This window comes from Theobroma cacao, chromosome 3 (assembly GCF_000208745.1).
Source record: "Theobroma cacao cultivar B97-61/B2 chromosome 3, Criollo_cocoa_genome_V2, whole genome shotgun sequence".
NCBI classification, from domain to species: domain Eukaryota; kingdom Viridiplantae; phylum Streptophyta; class Magnoliopsida; order Malvales; family Malvaceae; genus Theobroma; species Theobroma cacao.
In genome coordinates this window covers 35,960,784-35,974,742 of record NC_030852.1, presented here as the reverse complement: position 1 = coordinate 35,974,742, position 13,959 = coordinate 35,960,784, and the positions used below count along the sequence as shown (strand labels likewise).

Here is a 13,959-nt window from a genome sequence, read left to right as displayed (position 1 = left end):
TCAATTTAACCACTCCATTCAAGAAATTTAGACAACCACACCAACGGTTTGCAAGCGTTGTAAGCCAGACGTAATGCTGCAAGAAATTAAATCGGAAAGCTAATGAAAAAGACAATCCATGCTATGTTGGAATCATGGCAAACTCATAATTCCAAGATTCCCACATTTTTTACAATTTTTTATGTTCAACATAACCCTTTTCTTTTTCTTTAAATTATTCAAATAAACAAAAAGAAAAATTAGTAGGCCTAGGTATGCCGTATAACCTAAGTTCATAAGATCTTTTTCTATACCATATTCAATTTCTTATTTGTTCTTAGTCCTCAAATAAGCCTAATTTTCCAGTTTTTTAATCATTTTCGGCTTAAGCCTTGAAGGGGCAATATATTTTTTTAAATCATTGATTATTAGAGAAACAAAAGGATCTTTGGTTCAGGAATTGGAAGGAAATTTTGGTTTGCTTATAGAGGAAGGAACTGCTTCTTTGGAGCTAAATTTCTTTTGTAAGGTTTGCTTACAGAATAGAGTTGAAGCCTTGATTGGTAGCATAGAATTTTTATAGGGGTCTAAGCATTTGGTTGGAGGGACTCAAAAAATTCCAATCCTCAAATGATTGATAGAATCCATTTGTTCACAGGCATAAATTATTGCTAATATGGTCAATGGTGGAAACGAGGGAAACTTGGCAGGTGATTCTTTCTTAAAGCCAGGAACCATCAAGCAGAGTTTTGATTCATGCCAATTGCTGCCGAGTCATAGAAGTTCGGGAGAGAAGAGTGCCATGGAGACTGAGGGGAGACAGTTTTCAGATTTTTACAGAAACTCGAGCGAGGAGCTGTTTCTCAAGTCATTGATGGAGAGTTCAATCGGGATGCCAGTTCCAACCATGGAGATGCTGGGGTTTAAGAATCTTTCTCAGAATTTTCGTGCAGATAGTGAGGAGCTTTTCAGAAGCTGGCTCACCAATGGAGAGGCAAGCAATTCTAACCAGGGGCCCTATAATTTAAAACTCTTTTACTTTGTGATTTCTAGTTCAAAAACTTTTATTCTGGTAAGGAATTTTGAGGTCTGATGTAGATTCCTCTTTTATGATCTGATCATTGCGGGATTTCAGAATCAGGGTCACAATTCTTCGAGCATAGCACATCGTACTCGACAAGCATCACGAAGGTGAGTGGATATCATCACCTTCAATCTCGATATTGCTTTCTCTGATCAAGAAATGACATGTTTATTACTTGGGAAATGAGTGCAGATTATCTACCGAGATGGCCAGTTTGTCTTGTCAGCAACCTGGAACTTCGCTTCAAAAGAAAAGGAGCAGCGATGACTTGCTTTTGCAGAATAATTCCATTGGGGAAGAAACCTCAGGGGACGTCAATCAAAATTCAATGAGGTGGTGGTTACTGCAGAACACTTGGAACAGCTACTATTACTTAGTTACAAGATTACTTTATTCGAATGATTTACTTTGGGTTCGTTTTTTATCAGGACTGCTGTAGAAAAGGGATTGCAGGCTAGTAATTTGTATCTAGCCAAGGTTAGTTTGTGTATAGCTCTTTACAGAAACTTCAATTCAGCAACGTTTCACGATCTTTTGATGTTATCCCAACTTTTTACTGCAGGCATGGTTTCATAGTTCACAGCCCATGACAAGAAGTAGATCTTCTGAACTAAGGTATCAGTAATTTCTAATTTATGCTCAGAACTATTCCTGTCCATCAATCTATGGGAAGTTTTAAGTAATGATAATCATTGTGCTGATCTTTCGGTTGGGTTACCAATAAATATCTCTGATATATACCTCCATAAATTTGTTATATAGGAGGAGGTATGCTGCTATGCAAAATGCTCAAACATCACTTGGCATGGAGGATGCACTCAATTCTTACGGAAATGGTGTCAATAAAATGAAAGTAGAATTATCAGATCCAAATGGTTTCAATGACATACCCATGTGTGAGATTCCCAATCAACTGGGAACATTCATGTCCCCATCAAATTCGTCCTCCTCCACTTTTAATGCACCCCAAACAGGAAATGTAGACAAAGTATCTTCTGTTGTCAGCATGCTAAAGGGTACACTAGAACGCAAAAAGCTTAGCAACCAGATTGAGAAAGAAGCTGGTGAAGATAGTTCCATTATGCCTAATAGCACCTTCAACCAGGGACAAGGAAATCTTTTTCATGAAATTCCAGGTGCCTTTGCAGAAGTATCCCTTGGCCAAGTAACAAATACCGGGGTTGTGCAAGTTGTTCAAGGGCCTATGGATCTTGACCTGGAAGGTTTTGTAAATCCCACAAACACAATTCAGATGAGCACAGTTTCTCGAGAAGCCTCTCAAAGTGAATCCTCAGCTGCTGCTCCGGTGGTTTCATCTGGTTTTGATGCATGTGATGGCCCCAGCAACTCAAGTCAAACCTTAAGCATATGTGAAAGCTCAAAGAAACAAGTTGGAAATGGTAGGAGCTCAGAAAATGGCTGTAAATCTAAAGGTAAGCAGTTCACAGTATAACGAAACATGCTACTGCAATCTACAGAACTGGCTTTATCACCAGAATCTATATGAATGCATGAAGTAAATTGATGAATAACCAGTTTTCCTACGAACCATATGCTGATTCACTCATCATTTGACATGAGTACATTCTTTCGAACTTACAGCGGATTTCCGAGAACGGATAATTGATAATCTGAAAGATGATCGGAAGGTACTCTTCATTACTTGATATGAGTTTAACATTTTCCTCAAAAGCTTCGCGAACCTAGGGGGTGTTTTACTTACCTTTCACTTCTCTTGGTTGTTTACCTTGGAATCATTAGCAGAGGGGAGGCCTAGTTCGTTATGGATCTGTGACATCAGCTGGTTCTGGTACTCAGCTTCCCCATTTTATGCATTTCTCTTCATTGTTTCAGTTCGAATCATGTCCTCCTGAATTGAAACTGAGTTACTGTTCTTGAAAATTGTCTCATTCCTTTTGCACGCTGAATAGATAACCGTATAATCTTCACTAACCGACCCAAAAAACAATGCAGTGGACAGGGCAGACCCAACGAAAAAGCGAAGAGTGGAGCGGTCAAGAAAGTAAGTAAAACAGTCTGAGCAACTCTTGGGAGAGTACCCTCTTCCTTAGCAATGAGCTCTTTCTTCATCTTTTTAGGATTTTCCAAAGCTTTTCACTTACCAGCTTCTCCAGGGTTAAATCAATACCTCTTGATATAGTTTGAAAATCTTTTGTTTACATTCAATACTTGATGATTCAGGATGGCAGAGGCAAAAGAAAGGAATTCGACCCCAGCAATTCCATCTGACATGCAATCAGTCTTGAAGCGTTGTGAAACTCTTGAGAAGGAAGTTCGTTCACTCAAACTTAACCTGTCTTTCATGAACAGGTAACAGCAGATCAATGTTAAGTTACTCGTGATAGGTCAATTGTAGAGTAACTCAAATCAAAATGTAAGAACAACTCAGGCTTGGTTGCCGCCAATCCTGATGCACGTGAGAAAATTTCTTAACCATTACAAGCTCTGAGGGCTCATGTCTCTGCACTGATAGAAGCTCACTAGCAGCCAAGAACACACTTTTAGATTAATATCAGCATTGGTTTTTTTTTCATCATTATTAACCAAATTTATTTTTGTACCTATAAAATCTCAGAAAGGACTCGGAGCAAACTAAGCAGATTGAAGAGCTTCAAAAGCAGAATGAGGAGTTGACAGATGAAAAGGAGCGCCTCTTGGAAGAGATTGAGAGGATCATTGCGGATTCAGGCAACATGTAAAAGCATACTTTCCTATAGACTGGACCGTTGCCACCAGGTTAAGCAGCTCAAGTTATGGCTGACAGCAACAGGAAATTTCCAAAGATATACAAAAACTGAAAACTCTACCCTAGCTAGGCATCTAAAATTGGTATGATAATACAATACATGGCCGCATTGGCATCGTTTTCTGCCGAGATTATCTTTGCGTGGTTTTTGTCCAGCAAAATGAGCAAATAGTTGCTGAATATAAAGCCTAAAGCTAAAGAGTGAGAGCAGCCCGTTTCCTTGCCTCTAACTTGTATAAAGCATGGTCTCAGCTTTTAACATGAAACATCTGATCTGTTGCATCAACTGGTACTACCTCCAATGGCCACCTCCAGGCTTACCATAAATCATTAAAAAGGAAAGACAATTCAAACTAAATGCTTCTTTGCTTCTCCTTTTGGTTTTTTGGGAAAGCAGGAGGATACTACACAGGCAACAGAGTTTCTAATTTCTGATTAAGAGAATAGCGGACCTATTCGAAATTGTATCCCACCTTTTTCAAGTTAACATCCTGAATACCTAATTTATTTATAACCTTTCAACTTGTTTGTTTTCTACCCTATCAAGTTTAAATGAAAAAATAAAAGCCTAAACCTGTAAAACAGAACTAAAAAGTCTGCAATAAGATATCGCTTACATGTATTCCTACCCACGACCGACAGCAAAATAAGGGATACTGCTCATAATCCTGTTCCAAGCAGAAAATGAAACATGCACTGTGAAACCCTGAATCTCTCAGGGGCAGTGATGCATATTATACATCAGAATACAACAGTTTTATACCGTAAATCAACTGTACATGACCCTTTCTCTCTGCTCCTTGTAATCTTTGCCGAGCTATTATCTACCTGGTGACCAAATACATCAGTTTACCACTCAATTTTACATCTTTCCACAAGGAAAGCCACATGACTCAATTCCAAATTCACATACCAAGTCCAGGGGCAAATAACAAATAGCACGTACAAAAACAGTGCTGCCTAGTGGTTGTAAACGTTAATCACTGGGATATTGAGCCTCCTCCAATATTGGGATACCAACCAACCCATAACAGAAACGTACACTAGTAGAAAACAAACACGCTTGATATGGACTGTATTAAGGGCTTGAGGCAACCAGGACTTCATCTGTTGTAGAATTCTAATGAAGCTAATAGTGATTATAGAAGTTGAAAAACCAGTAACAACACCAGCTATTGTTTCCCACCTCCAATAAATACCTCTCCCCTTGCTTGAAAGCCACGAGTATACAATCTTGGTGGATCTGATGGCATCATAACAACAAATATTTAGATAGAGGAAAACAGCATTAACCCACAAAGGCATCAAACAGACACATTCATATCATTTCCTACTCAATCATTTTTCAAAACTTAAATGATTTCATTTTTAACATTTAAGAGTTCAAAGTAGAGAGCATAATGGCCACTAAAACCCAACATCAACCACACTAATACTACAAATATTTAGAAGCTCAAGCTCTGAGCTAACGCAACTTCAGATACAATGTACACAAGTGGTGAAGTGAAAACTCTTATCTTGTCAGCTACAGATTTTAGAGCAGATCAAAGATGGTAACATTTTAGAACTATGATCAGAAAAAGAAATTAGTCAATGCAATAACTTCGCGTTAACTTAATGAAGAAAAAATAAGGCATAAAACTTTTTGGCATCATTCTCGGCAAAATATCAACTGCTGTGTAAAGCTAGAGAACTTATCCCATCTGCATTCAGCTTTCACATGTCCACTTCACTAAGACCCTACCCTTTCTCTCTCTCTCCCTCCCTTTCTCCTTTACTAGACTTCACTACCTTCTTAGGCTTTTCAAATCTAATCTCATTGGAAACCTACATTCAGATATTCTTATTCTCTCTTCCCAAGTTTCAGAGAGAGCTGTTCTGCTGGTCCCAGAATACTGTTCACTACAGCCAAAACAACACAACTACTTCAGCTTTCCACTCATTACAAACTCAAACCTTCCCCTCTAGACTATAGCTACACTACCACAAAATAAATTTACCAAGGAAAGCCTCTTTTCTCTTGCTGCTGTACTAGTTAATCAGCTTGAAACAAAATGAACCTCATTGTGATTCCAAACCCTTGAATTTCCAATTTTTCAAGCCTAACACACCCTGCACCATTGCAGGTAGACTTCCAAAAAGGTAATAAAGTCGCTATCCAAAAAGTATTGACACATCCAAAATTGTAAATAATCAACTCACATCATTAAATAACGTTTGATCATCTCGATTGTGGATGGATCTTTTGCTTGGCAACTGAAAAAGCCATCATTATACAACTTTACTTTGGAAATACCTGAAGTGTACCAGCAGTCATAGGTTTCATTAACCTGAAAAATGAGAAATCACTAGATTATAAAATTGCATTTAAAAAAACAAATCAGGCCTCCACATTATCATGAGTAACATTAGAAACTTCAAAAAAGCTACCTTGAATTTATCTTTCGTCAACCAAGCAGCACCGAAGTTAGGCCTGCAACTAAGAGGAAGTGCCTCATTCGGTGCCTCTGTGAAGGCAAGTCGTATCTGACCCAAAGAATGGTCTCTGTACTCCACCTGAAATTGTTTAGCAGAAAATCATATGAAAAAGGTGATAGTTTATAGAACTTAAGACTCCTCCCTTCCTACATACTTCACAGTATTTCGATTTTCATAATCTTAATCTATCGTTCCAGTAATGTAGCTAAATTACAAAATTTGGCAAATCCAATAACCATACCATATATGGTTACAGAAAAACAATCGAGATCAAAATGCATGTTTTCCCACAATTAAAGAAAACCCAAAATTTCCAAAATTAGTAAAAATAAGTAGCTCATGACTTAAATCAGATAACATTACCTCGAACACAGAGGTCCAATAGTAATCATATCGGCATCTAAATTTGCTTCTCTCGAAATGATAAAGCACATGCTTCGCTTTATAATTCAATAATCCAAGCTCACAAATCTTCGATGACCTAATATCCACACCTAATTTCAAAGTTTAAAAAGAAAAAAAAATTGCATTACCAGATATTTCAATAATTGGAAATACAGAAACAATAAGTAAAATTGCTAGTTAAACACCTGGAAATTTGTGCTAAAATCAAAACAAAAATTCTGAAAAAGATAGTCAAAATTCTACAAGAAGAAAAGTCAAAGTTTGATTCTGTAACAGAAACAGAGAAAAACTTACTGCTAGAGACTATCTTGCACTGTGTGGGAACGGTAATCGAATTCGGAATCGATAGTTCCCCGATAAAGACCGCAACGAACCCGACTAGAAATGATAGGAAAAAGAAAGCGAAGATGGGGAAGAGAAGGGCAAAAGCGATTCGAAAGAACATGAAGAGAAAACCCTTGTTACCATTATCGGGGATCTCTTGAGAATCCATACATTCAAAGGCGAGAATCAGCGGAAGCTACACAACTTTATTTTCTCTGAGTGCGCCGGTCACCGGAACCATTTATCCGGTGATCGGAGAGTTTTTGTAAGTCAGAATGAACGGAGCACGCTACGCTACGGATCGCTGCGTTTTAAAGGTTTTTTTTTTTCTCTTTTCTTTGTCGGGGGATATTTTTGACAGCGGACATCGAGAGACCACAATATCAATATCTACATGGATAATCTCATTAAAAAAATAAGTATTTTGTTTATGAGATTAAAAACATTTCGCATTAAACCAAAAAAATAAATAAATAGTTAAAAGTAACTTTAAAATAGCCATTAATTTGTGTGGTTCCAACTCTACTTGTGGGAATAGAGTGACAAAGACATTCTTAAGAAAGATTTATAGTATTAATTACTGATTAGAGAGAAAAAAATATGTTTTATCTTTTTCTTTTGTCCTTCTTGGATTTTTATGAAATTTTAAATTAAATTTGAAAATTATTTTATAATTTAGATATTTAATACTTTTGAATTTGAAAAATTAAAAAAATTATGAAAATAAATTTATACTAGAGACAAAAATAAGAGTATTGGGTGTCTAAATAAGATACTTTATTTAGAGACATCTCAAAAAGAAAAAAAAAATAGGTAAAGGAAAATGGATGAAATGTAACATCAATTTAACGCTTAATTAATAGTAAAATTTCAAAAAAAAAATTAACACTTAATAGTAAGATGATATCTCCATGTTTAAAGAATTATATCAAAATCTTTCTTTCTCAATAAAAAAGAAACCTGAGACTATTATTATTTTTATTACTTTTACATTGATTTTATATAAAAAAAATATTAAACCTATACAAGATTATTCATATAAATCTTTAATCTTTTAATGTGTCTAAATGAGTTTTTAAACTTTTTTTATCCTAATGATGGTGGTGGATGAGGTCACTTTTGGGTTACCAAGATCACTAAAAAAATCATTTTCATATTCCTCTTATAGTCTCTTATTTCTTTTAATAGGAGTAGTATTTTTTGATAATTTAATTTGTTTTTTCAAATTCTTCAAAAAAAGAAATGGAAGATGTGGAATTTTTAAATTTTCATTTTTCTTAATTTTTTTTTAAAAAGAAAAGTATTTTCAAAAACTACTCTAATTAAAAGAAATAAAAAAATAATTCTTTTTAGTGATTTTAATGATGATTGACGACTTGTCACCTCACATATTACCTATAACCTCACTCAATTTGTCAATATATATAGTTAGAAGTCAAATGGATAAAAAATTGACAATTGTCATTGAAACTAATAATAATTATATTTCTATTTATGTAATTTAAAATAAAAGTTTGATAAATTGTTTAAGAGCATGTTTGATTTATTTTTTTAATTTAAAAGCTATTATTAAGTTTTTATGAAAAATAATAATTTTTAAATTTTAATTAAAAACTATTTGATAAATTTATTTTTTATAAGTTTTTTTATAAATAAACTGTTTGGCAAANTTTGGCATAACAAATTTTATAAATTTTAATTTTAATTAAAATTACTATAAAATATATTTAATAAATCAGTTAAAAATTGAATAAAATAAAAAAATAAGTGTGAAAAAATATTTGTTGCTATTTTTAAAAAATTGATTTGAAATTTTTGACTTTTAGAGCTAAACAAAATTGATGTTAGCTACAAGGAAGAGAACCAAGCGTGGTATTAACAATGGATCTAACTGGGTCAAAAAAATCACTCATTAATTTCGTAATCCATTTTTCTATTTAAATTATCAACGCTAATTCTATACAAATACAAATCTATCAAAATCTCGATATCCTTACCAATAAAGTTTCCCTCCATGAACAAAAAGGTTTTGACTTTTATATTTTTTTATTTTTTAAAAGGTTATTTATTTTGTCTAAATAATCATATACATTTCAAGAATTTTTTATATATTAAGCTTTTTATATTTTAATTTTTTTGATAAATTTTTATATTTTAATTTTTAGAATAATGACTTTTCACATTTTAATTTTTAGAATAATGACTTTTCACATTTTTATTTTAAGAGGAAATATGACGTGGTTGTGACGCACCTAAAACTATAATGACAAAATTTGAAAGTAACTCTAATCGGAAATAATGATAAAAAAAATCTTGCTAAAGATTGGAGAACGGGGAGTTTCCCGCACGTGGCACGGACGGGTACCTTCTCATTTACCAACAGCGTACTCGGGAAGCCTTGAGTCAAACTAAGGGACACGTTAGGAATTTCAGAAAATTCAAGGCCCGTAAATTGAAACCAAAATTTCCAAATTCCGAGACTTGGCGCTCTCTCTCTCTCTCTCAAATAACTGGCCAAGTTAGTGAAATGGCGCCTCATTTTTCCTGCCCTAGGTTTTTCCCCCTTTAACCCTTCCATTTCTCTCAAAAATCAAAACCGACACCAATCGTTCGAATTTTCTCGCACTTTCTCTCCGTCCGAACAGCCGATTTGTCTCCGAAAGTCCCTAGTTTCAGGGTTTCGATGGGGGTGAATCTAACGGGAGGGGCGGTGGGTCGGATTATAAACAGAGAGGTGGCGAGCGAGAAGGATTTGAAACCTGTGCTTCAAGTGATAGAACTGAAGGAGGTTCAAACGACGTCGAAGAATCAGCCACAGCAGCAGCAAGAACCCAAAAAGAGCGAGAGGTTCAGGCTATTGCTATCGGATGGGTCCTTGGCGCAGCAAGGGATGCTCGCGACCAATAAGAACGAACTTGTCAAATCCTCAAAGTTGCAAGTTGGCTCCATTGTTCAGTTGACTCAGTACATTTGCAACGTCATCCAAGATCGCATGTAACTCTCTCTTTCTCTCCGAAAACAAAAAGAAAAAGATCTTTTCTTAATTATGCCTTGTCTCTGTCACGATTCATTTGAAGATCTTTTTCGAATATAAAGAACTTATATTATTTTGGGTTTTCAACCTGTGACGTGTATGTTTACTTGTTTCTTTCTTGTGTTTTTGGGTGGATTTTAAGGTTTTTTGTCTTTTACTTGTAAATTGATGCGGAGCTTGCATTGGTTGTGTTGAGGGTTGAGAGAAAATTGAATTGCACTTTATTAACTTAATTGATCTCTACCGAATCAATTCTGCGGGTACATTTATTCGAGAGTGCAAGTTTTGGGATTGCAGGGTATAGTTTTGGTTTTTAGTGGGTATGACAGTGACTTGGTTCTTAACAGATGCTACTTTCTCAAACGCTTGAGTTTTGTAGATTTTATCATCATATATGTTATATAGTATTGCATCTTTATATGTCTAACTATTGATTTGACCATTTAAATTAATGTTTTCCAATTTGTCGAAATTGTTGTTCAAAATTCAAGTGTTGCATTTTTGAATGATGGGATCTGTGTTAATGTCCCCTTAAGTTTTTGACTCAAGATGTGATGTATGTTTGCATCTATGTGGGGGTTCGTGTGTTAATTTTTTTGATGACATTATGCTCAATCCCATTCATGCAGGATTGTTATTATTATTGAGTTGGAGGTGATAATTGAAAAATATGATATCATTGGGAAGCCTGTTCCAGCACCAAAATCTTCTAGGCCCACAGAAGTCCCTACTGATCAACCTGGGACAGTAATGGTACAGACCAACACTTTTGGAGGAAGCTCAGTTGGTGGTAGTAAGGCTGATAAGCTGAACTCAGCAGGGACCCCTCTACAGCAGCCTAGAATGAATCCATTGCATGGTAGTTCTTTTCCGAATCAAGCTGAGCCAGTAAGATATCCGGCTGCTAATTCACCACCTGTTTGTCCTAAAGCAGAGCCTTCTGCTGGTTTTCCTGGATCTTCACCTTTAAGTGGGCCGTATGGTGCTCAGAATCAAGCTGAGCCAGTAAGATATCCGGCTGCTAATTCACCACCTGTTTATCCTAAAGCAGAGCCTTCTGCTGGTTTTCCTGGATCTTCACCTTTAAGTGGACCGTATGGTGCTCAGAGTACAGGTTTTCATAACCCTAGGCCAGCAGCTTCACGTCCTCTAAGCACCTCTAACCGCCAACCCATACCTGCCTATCAACAGCCATCCCCAATGTACTCTAACAGAGGGCCAGTAGCCAAGAATGACGCACCACCCAGGATAATCCCAATTTCTGCTCTAAATCCCTATCAGGGAAGGTGGACCATAAAAGCCAGAGTAACAGCAAAGGGAGAACTTAGGCGCTATAGCAATGCTCGTGGTGAAGGTAAAGTTTTCTCGTTTGATCTCCTTGATTCTGATGGTGGGGAAATACGGGTGACCTGCTTTAATACTGCGGTTGACCAATTCTTTAACCAGATTGAAGCTGGTAGGGTTTATATGATTTCTAGGGGAACGCTAAAACCTGCACAGAAGGCATTTAATCACCTCAATAATGATTATGAAATTTGTCTTGATAGCACATCAATAATACAGCCATGTTATGAGGATGACAACAAAATTCCACGGCAGCAGTTTCATTTTCGGGCCATAAGTGATGTTGAAGGCATGGAGAACAATAATATTGTGGATATAATTGGTGTGGTCTCATTTATTAGTCCTGCTGCTTCAATAATGAGAAAAAATGGTACAGAAACTCAGAAGAGAACCCTTCATTTGAAGGACATGTCTGGCCGAAGTGTTGAATTAACTTTGTGGGGAAATTTTTGCAATGCTGAAGGACAAAAGCTCCAATTTTTGTGTGATTCTGGGGAGTTTCCAGTTCTGGCTGTGAAAGCTGGTAGGGTGAGTGATTTTAATGGGAAGGCAGTGGGTACTATCTCTACAAGCCAGTTATTTATAAATCCTGATTTTCCGGAGGCTCACAGGCTCAAGGAATGGTTTGTCGATGAGGGAAGGAACACTCCCTCTGTCTCTATTTCTAGGGAAACATCAAGTGTAGGTAGGACAGATAATCGGAAAACTATATCACAAATCAAAGACGAGAGGCTAGGAACTTCTGAGAAGCCAGATTGGATTACAGTTGTAGCAACTATCGCATACATTAAGTTGGACAATTTCTGCTATACAGCTTGTCCTATTATGAATGGGGATCGTCCATGCAACAAAAAGGTTACAAATAATGGAGATGGGAAGTGGTGGTGTGAAAAATGTGATAGGTCCGTAGATGAATGTGACTACAGGTATATAATCCAGTTCCAGATACAAGATCATACAGGCGTTACATGGGTGACTGCTTTTCAGGAGTCTGGTGAGGATCTCATGGGGGTGTCTGCGAAAGATTTGTACTATTTGAGGTATGAAAACCAAAATGATGAAAAATTTATGGAAATCACGCGTCAGGTTATGTTTAACAAGTATATGTTCAAGTTGAAAGTAAAGGAGGAAACTTTTAGTGATGAACAGCGTGTGAAGTCGACAGTGGTGAAAGTAGAAAAAGTAAATTTTTCATCAGAATCGAGGTACCTTTTGGATTTGATTGATAAGATTAAAGCAAATGATTCTAGTTGTTTTGCATCAAAGGCAGAGATTACCACCCCTAATCACGGAATGGATTATACTGGAATAGGGAATGATATAAGCAGACATCTCGCACCAACTGCTGGTAGAGAATATGGGTTACCTGCATACCAAGGTGGTCAATATGGAAACCAGTACAGTGGTTTTAGGCTTAGAGAAACTGCTGCAAGCATGGATGTGTTCTGTAACAGTTGCGGAGTTACTGGTCATAGCTCTACAAATTGCCCTACCTTCATGAATGGTCCAGCACAGTCTATGGGGAGGGACTGTACTGGTAGGATATCTTCTGAGGCAAGTGTTGGCCGTACCTCAGATGAGTGCTATAAGTGCCATCAAAGTGGGCATTGGGCCAAAGATTGTCCGAGGTCAGGTCCATCTTATGGAAGCACTGATTTTTCGTCTGGGAGATACGGAGGTGTTTCGAGGCAACAGGTTGGTGGGTTTTGAAGTCTTTTCTGCCCTGCCAAATTGTGGGTTACAGGCTTCACATGGGTAAGGCATTGGGAGCCGTGAGCTGCTTGTGGAATGTCATTCGGGGCAAAACTCTCTTTTGAATCCTAAGGTGAACTTAATAGGTTAGAACTATCTCGTGTCCCTCAAAGTTGAACATTTTCACTTCGGGTCTTGGAGTTTCAATGTCTATTTGTGACCTATTTCCTTGTTTTCCTTTTCTTTTTTGTTTGTATTATACTTTGCTTATGAGTATATTGCCCGCCTTCTGTAATTTCCTTTGTTCGGAACTTTTGATGCGCTGGTACAGGTTCTTTCATTTCTAATTAGAATTAGCCATTCGCATGGGAAAAGCCTGATGAACTTGCCAGCCTGAAAAGGGTAGCCTCTCCAGGCATGTTTTGTTTTGGTGGATGTCTTCCTGTATTCACTTTTGGGCATAAATTAATTCTGGGATATCCCTATCTTTTGTATATACATATTTATATGTTCTACTTGTAACAAGTGAAATTCTATATTTTCTTTTGACCATCGGAAATTGTCTTCCTCCCTATCCATTGTGGCTGGCCAAGTTCCCAAATGATGCTAGTAACTACTTCCATTGATTCTCTGCTCCTCTCTCGTACTTGAAAATTTTAAACGCGTTGGGCCACTACCCGCTAACTGCTTAAACCTATTTATATACAAGTAAGATGGATATCTAAACCAAAAAACTGAACCGAATCCAAAGCGGACATTGCTTGCTCAAATCTCATATTAAACCTTTAATCAATTTAAGTAGATGCAATAAAACAGAATTTGGGTGCTAGGCCAGCCACGTTGATGACCGGT

At 36.7% G+C, this 13,959-nt stretch overlaps 3 protein-coding genes across 3 annotated transcripts; 2 read left to right on the top strand and 1 right to left on the bottom strand.

The window, feature by feature from the left end:
* LOC18606893 lies at window positions 502-4,372 on the top strand. Its single transcript, XM_018117158.1, has 11 exons — window positions 502-1,051; window positions 1,115-1,170; window positions 1,256-1,396; window positions 1,492-1,540; window positions 1,626-1,678; window positions 1,826-2,496; window positions 2,666-2,712; window positions 2,828-2,873; window positions 3,038-3,086; window positions 3,266-3,394; window positions 3,660-4,372. Exons 1-11 carry the CDS (start codon window positions 656-658, stop codon window positions 3,781-3,783), a joined length of 1,761 nt encoding a protein of 586 aa, XP_017972647.1. The 5' UTR covers window positions 502-655; the 3' UTR covers window positions 3,784-4,372.
* Window positions 4,507-7,388, bottom strand: LOC18606892. The gene is made up of 5 exons (XM_018118504.1): window positions 7,008-7,388; window positions 6,672-6,802; window positions 6,261-6,386; window positions 6,033-6,160; window positions 4,507-5,073 (listed from the first exon to the last, which is right to left on the bottom strand). Exons 1-5 carry the CDS (start codon window positions 7,204-7,206, stop codon window positions 4,791-4,793), a joined length of 867 nt encoding a protein of 288 aa, XP_017973993.1. The 5' UTR covers window positions 7,207-7,388; the 3' UTR covers window positions 4,507-4,790.
* On the top strand, window positions 9,532-13,636 carry LOC18606891 (replication protein A 70 kDa DNA-binding subunit E). Its single transcript, XM_007040762.2, has 2 exons — window positions 9,532-10,031; window positions 10,701-13,636. The coding sequence occupies exons 1-2, from the start codon at window positions 9,721-9,723 to the stop codon at window positions 13,123-13,125; spliced, it is 2,736 nt and encodes a 911-aa protein (XP_007040824.2). The 5' UTR covers window positions 9,532-9,720; the 3' UTR covers window positions 13,126-13,636.

Bases quoted from the DNA above. Each gene is read 5' to 3' on its own strand.
- LOC18606893 (XM_018117158.1), top strand. From the start codon at position 656: ATGGTCAATGGTGGAAACGAGGGAAACTTGGCAGGTGATTCTTTCTTA. The intron at 1,679-1,825 runs GTATCAGTAATT...TTTGTTATATAG, and splicing joins AGTAGATCTTCTGAACTAAG to GAGGAGGTATGCTGCTATGC. The intron at 3,087-3,265 runs GTAAGTAAAACA...TTGATGATTCAG, and splicing joins AGAGTGGAGCGGTCAAGAAA to GATGGCAGAGGCAAAAGAAA.
- LOC18606892 (XM_018118504.1), bottom strand. From the start codon at position 7,206: ATGGATTCTCAAGAGATCCCCGATAATGGTAACAAGGGTTTTCTCTTC. The intron at 6,387-6,671 runs GTAATGTTATCT...AAACAATTTCAG, and splicing joins ATTGGACCTCTGTGTTCGAG to GTGGAGTACAGAGACCATTC. The intron at 5,074-6,032 runs GTGAGTTGATTA...TGATGCCATCAG, and splicing joins ATCAAACGTTATTTAATGAT to ATCCACCAAGATTGTATACT.
- LOC18606891 (XM_007040762.2), top strand. From the start codon at position 9,721: ATGGGGGTGAATCTAACGGGAGGGGCGGTGGGTCGGATTATAAACAGA. The intron at 10,032-10,700 runs GTAACTCTCTCT...CCATTCATGCAG, and splicing joins AACGTCATCCAAGATCGCAT to GATTGTTATTATTATTGAGT.